Source organism: Centroberyx affinis, unplaced genomic scaffold (genome assembly GCF_046629955.1).
Source record: "Centroberyx affinis isolate AG114_WGS23_722 - 3 ecotype Tasmania unplaced genomic scaffold, CSIRO-AGI_Caff_v1 ptg003251l_1, whole genome shotgun sequence".
Lineage (NCBI taxonomy): Eukaryota > Metazoa > Chordata > Actinopteri > Beryciformes > Berycidae > Centroberyx > Centroberyx affinis.
This window is the reverse complement of record NW_027281277.1, coordinates 10,374-14,961: the sequence shown is the minus strand read 5'-3', so window position 1 is coordinate 14,961 and position 4,588 is coordinate 10,374. Positions and strand designations below refer to the sequence as shown.

Below are 4,588 nucleotides of genomic sequence, written 5' to 3'. Positions count from 1 at the left end.
CTACATCAGCCTGGCCTCACAGGAGCCCGGCTGCAGTATCTGAAGGTTGATAATGAGTTTAATAGCATATCTAAACCAGGGGTAGAAAAGGGCATAGATCAGAGGATTCACACAGGAGTTGAAATAGAACAGCCAGATTGCAGCAGATGATGCAGTGGTTGAGGTGTCCTGTCCTGTGATAGAGGGACAGTAATACGGAAGGAGACACAGTAAAAACACAAGCAGGACAATACCAAGAGTTCTAGCTGCCCTTATCTCCGATTTCTTAACAAATCCAGTCACAGTACTACGTTTGACAGCAGCAATTTGAGACCGCATGACGCGTGCCTGCGACACAGCCACCACAAATACTCTCATATAGAGAAATACGATTACAGTAACAGGGCAGATAAAGGTTAAAATGAGGTCAACAGCAGCTGAAACGTAGGTCATGAAAACCACACATTCTTTGTAGCAGGAGTGAAACACATCTGGCTGTGACAAGTGATCTTTCAGAATTAGACAGTTGAAGAAAATAGAACACATCCAACACAAGCTCACACAGATTTTAACTCTGCTGTTCGTTATCATGGACGAATAACGCAGAGGGTAACAAATAGCCGTGTAGCGGTCGACTGATATGAGTACCATGTTCCCAACAGAGGCAGAGGTGAGGATGAAGCTCACAAACTGAAAAAGAGCACATATGAGGTCACCCAGATACCAGCAGGAATGCAGGGAGGAGATTACTACTGGCATCACCAGGAGGCCCACAAGCAAGTCCGACACAGCCAGAGAGAGGAGGAGGACATTGGTGGGGGTGTGGAGCTGCCTGGAGTGGGAGATTATGATTACGGTGATTATTGATAATTTGTTCTTGTGCTGCGTATTCAGCTCCTGATGAGAAATCCATGTCAAACTGTAAATGAGTTTAGGTCACAGCAAATATTGTGAGGATACAGAAAATGCACAGTGAAATTATAACTCTATAGAAATGGAAATATTAACAATAAACTGTATCACAAATATAGCTCCACACTATGTTTCAGCTCAACACTATTTTTTTAACAAATTAAGATGTGCAATGACACAAGAAGGGAAAGGTTAGTGGGGATGTGAAGTGGAAGATTATGATGATTATTACAATATGTGACACTTTATACAGGAAAACCTCACTGAGAATGAGGTTTACAAGAGAAACCCATGAGAAGCTCTTACCAGTCTATTTAAAAACACATTCAAAGAGCTGGAATGGAGGGCGGACTGAGAGCTAAAGTTGGTCTTTTAAAACAGAGGCCAAAGAAAGCAGAAAAAAAAAAAAAACTGACACTCTTATTTAATATATTTGAATAAATGAACTGGTACCTGAAGTGGGAGATGGAGATGATGACCAGCAAGTTGAGAGTCACAGTGAGCAGAGCGATGGTGGACACCAGCGTGTTGATGAGCGCGGCCTTGGAGGTCAGAGGCATCGGCCTGCAGGAGGTGTTGAGAGGGAAGCAGAGCTCAGCTAGTTCCAGTGTCTCCATCACCATCAGAGGATGTGAGCTAGAGAGCAAAAAGGAGAGCTGTTGAGGTCTGGCAGCCCTCTGACTAACTTCTCCAGAGGACGGTGTATTTATCTTGTTCTCGTCTTCATTTACATCTGTTGCCCTCCCTTCTCCTTGTCCTCTTTCCTCGGCCCTCCTACTCATCAACTTTTCCTCTCCTTCCCATTGCAACTTCCACTCCCCCATTCCAAGTTTTTGAGGGACAAGTATGACTCAAGTCAAAAATGTTTGAGGAACAAATCTCAGCCAAGTCTCACAGGTCTTAGTCAAGTCGCAGCTTAAACCACATTCTGTCAAATGTACAGCTAGCTGTAGTTCTTATGTAGCTGTTTGTATATCAGGCAAATAGGTTAAATAAAATGATAATGTAACCTAAATAAAGGTATAGATAGGAACCACAAGTACATAATCACTTAATACATTATACAATATGAAAACAAGACTAAGAGTCTAACAGCCCCGCGATGTTGAATTTGGAAGTGTCTCTGCCGGGAATCGTATGGCGCCAGAATAGTGACTTTAGTATTTGGCATTGAAAAAAAAGAAGTTGGCATTGTATTTGGAATTGAAAAAAAAATGTCATTGCAAAACAGGACATTTTCATTGAAAAATGTTGCAAATAATATTTATTGGAATTGAAAAAAACAACTATCTTGGCATTGAAAACAAGTACAGATCCTGTACAGGCCCATGGCGCGTGTGTTGAATTCCACTAGCTGCAGCCACACTGATCCGTCGGAAAAGGGACAGAATTATTGACGGATAGATTTCTGTCCATTGGACTGTTCTGGAATGTCAACATGGCAGAGAGGCAGAAATACAGTAGCCTAGCTTCGCTCATAACGGTGCTACTTCATATAAAACAAGTTAAAATCATTTGAACACATTGTTTTATCACTCACATTGGGTTGAAAATAGGAAAAAATGTCTACTTTCTTCATTCTTGACATTTTCACAACACAACCTGTCAGCTCTACGGCTCAGATTAAACTGTCTGTGCTTGTCATTTGATTGTGCGTTTGTTTAATGTGGCGCGACATCCCGGTTGTGTGGAGTGTTCTGTTTTTAAGCACTGTGATTTGCCCGAAGGTCCAAACACCGCCCAACTGGAAAACTTTGGTCATAAAATGAACCTGGCCAGTAGTTTAAGCTGCTAACACAGGTACAACCACCGATACTACTCTGTATTTATTTTTTCAGAACCAGAACATGCATTACGTGGTCAAATTTACTCCCAGAACGGCGTACAGGTGCTTTCCAGCACATATAGCCTAGATTTGTTTCCTGTCAAGAGACTTGGGGCTAGTCAAAAAACATTGCTGATGACGGGAGCAATGCTCGGCTAGCACAACACGTTTATCGGTTAAATTGTCTATTCCACCAACATCACATACCACAGGTAATAACATGACCTACCGTTAAGGTTTGCAGGACAGAAGAAGTTGTAGATGTCTGTAAATTGACGGCGAAAAATGTGGCCCTGTGTGAGATCCAATATGACATTATCAGTGTATGATACTGAATGTGGCATTTAGCCCATAGGCGAGAGGCCATCTCTTAGTCAAAGACGCCCTCTAGAGGCCATCTCATGAAGCGACATCTCACTAAGCATTACCTGACTGACTGACTGACTGTCTGACCTGAATTTGCCGTGTGATGCCCTAGGCTGCGCCGTGGGAAAAATGTATTGAATAATAAAACATTGGTATCAAAAAATGAAAACTTGGCATAAAAAATGAACTGAATGCACAACCCGTTCTCATTCCCAAGTCGTCCTATGTTGACTCTTTGTCAAATCCCTTGGCGTCGCTATAACGACGCAAAAGGTACCATTTCGTGTCTAAATAGAACACACCGGGTGTTCAATAGACTCCATGGTAAAACCTCTTGTGGCAGTATTGGACGCCTACAACTTTCTCTCCTAGACCATGGAAGTAAAGTTAACTGGAGATCTTCAGTCATAGTACAAAGTACAAAAAACTCAAGAAAAGCGTTCAACTGAACAAATGCCTGGAAACTAGTGTAATAACAAACTGACATAGGTCAAAGCATATCCTACACTGAAGCACTGACAAAATAGGCAAGGGAACTTTCATTTCATTTCATTTCAAACCTTTATTTAAACTCGAATAACCATTGAGGTTGCCCTCATTTACAATGATGTCGAGTTACAAACAAGTTCAAAGTTTTAAATAAATAGGACAAGACATAGATGAGAATAAAGAAAATCAGTTAAAACAGTTACACATTGAGGCAGGGAGGTTTGTGATCATGGTTTTAAATTGTCCATAGATTAGTAGAGTATTGATTTTTAGTGTGTGTTGAAGATTATTCCAAGAATTTGGAGCACTAAAATAAAAGGCTGATTGTCCAAATTTAGACCGTGCTTGGGGGACCTTAAGCATAAGCAAGTCATTTGAGCGAGTTTGATAGGGTCCAAGGTTCCAGTCCAGCATCATTGAAATGTAGGGTGGTAGTTTTCCAACGAGGGCTTTATATATAAACAAATACCAATGTTTATTACGCCTCTCTGCCAGAGAAGACCAACCCACCTTATTATACAGAATACAATGGTGAGAACCATAGCTATCACCGGTAATAAATCTGAGGGCAGAATGATAAACCGTGTCTAGGGGTTTAAGAGTGGAAAGAGCAGCATTTCTGTAAATTACATCCCCATAATCCAACACTGATAGGAAAACTGCCTCAACAATCCTCTTTCTGCTAATCATAGGGAAGCTGGTTCTGTTTCTGTAAAAGAAGCCAATTTTTTGACGCAGTTTGCTAACAAGATTGTCTATATGGTACTTAAAAGTAAATTTCTCATCAAGCCAGATGCCAAGATATTTATATTCAGTAACTCTCCTCAATGTTAGATCCATTCGCAGTGGATATATGCATACAATTGTGATCAATATTTCTGGCTCTAGTAAACAGCATGAATTTTGTTTTATTTGCATTAAGTACCAGTTTAAGATTGATAAGAGCATCTTGTAGAGCATTAAAGGAAAGTTGCAGGTTCTCAATGGCTAGTTGTACAGAATCAGCAATACAATATA

At 40.8% G+C, this 4,588-nt stretch overlaps 1 protein-coding gene across 1 annotated transcript; it reads right to left on the bottom strand.

Annotated features, from left to right (window-relative positions):
• On the bottom strand, positions 1-1,508 carry LOC139660214 (trace amine-associated receptor 13c-like). The gene is made up of 2 exons (XM_071538299.1): positions 1,345-1,508; positions 1-811 (listed from the first exon to the last, which is right to left on the bottom strand). Exons 1-2 carry the CDS (start codon positions 1,506-1,508, stop codon positions 1-3), a joined length of 975 nt encoding a protein of 324 aa, XP_071394400.1.
• Positions 1,509-4,588: the final 3,080 nt, after the last annotated feature.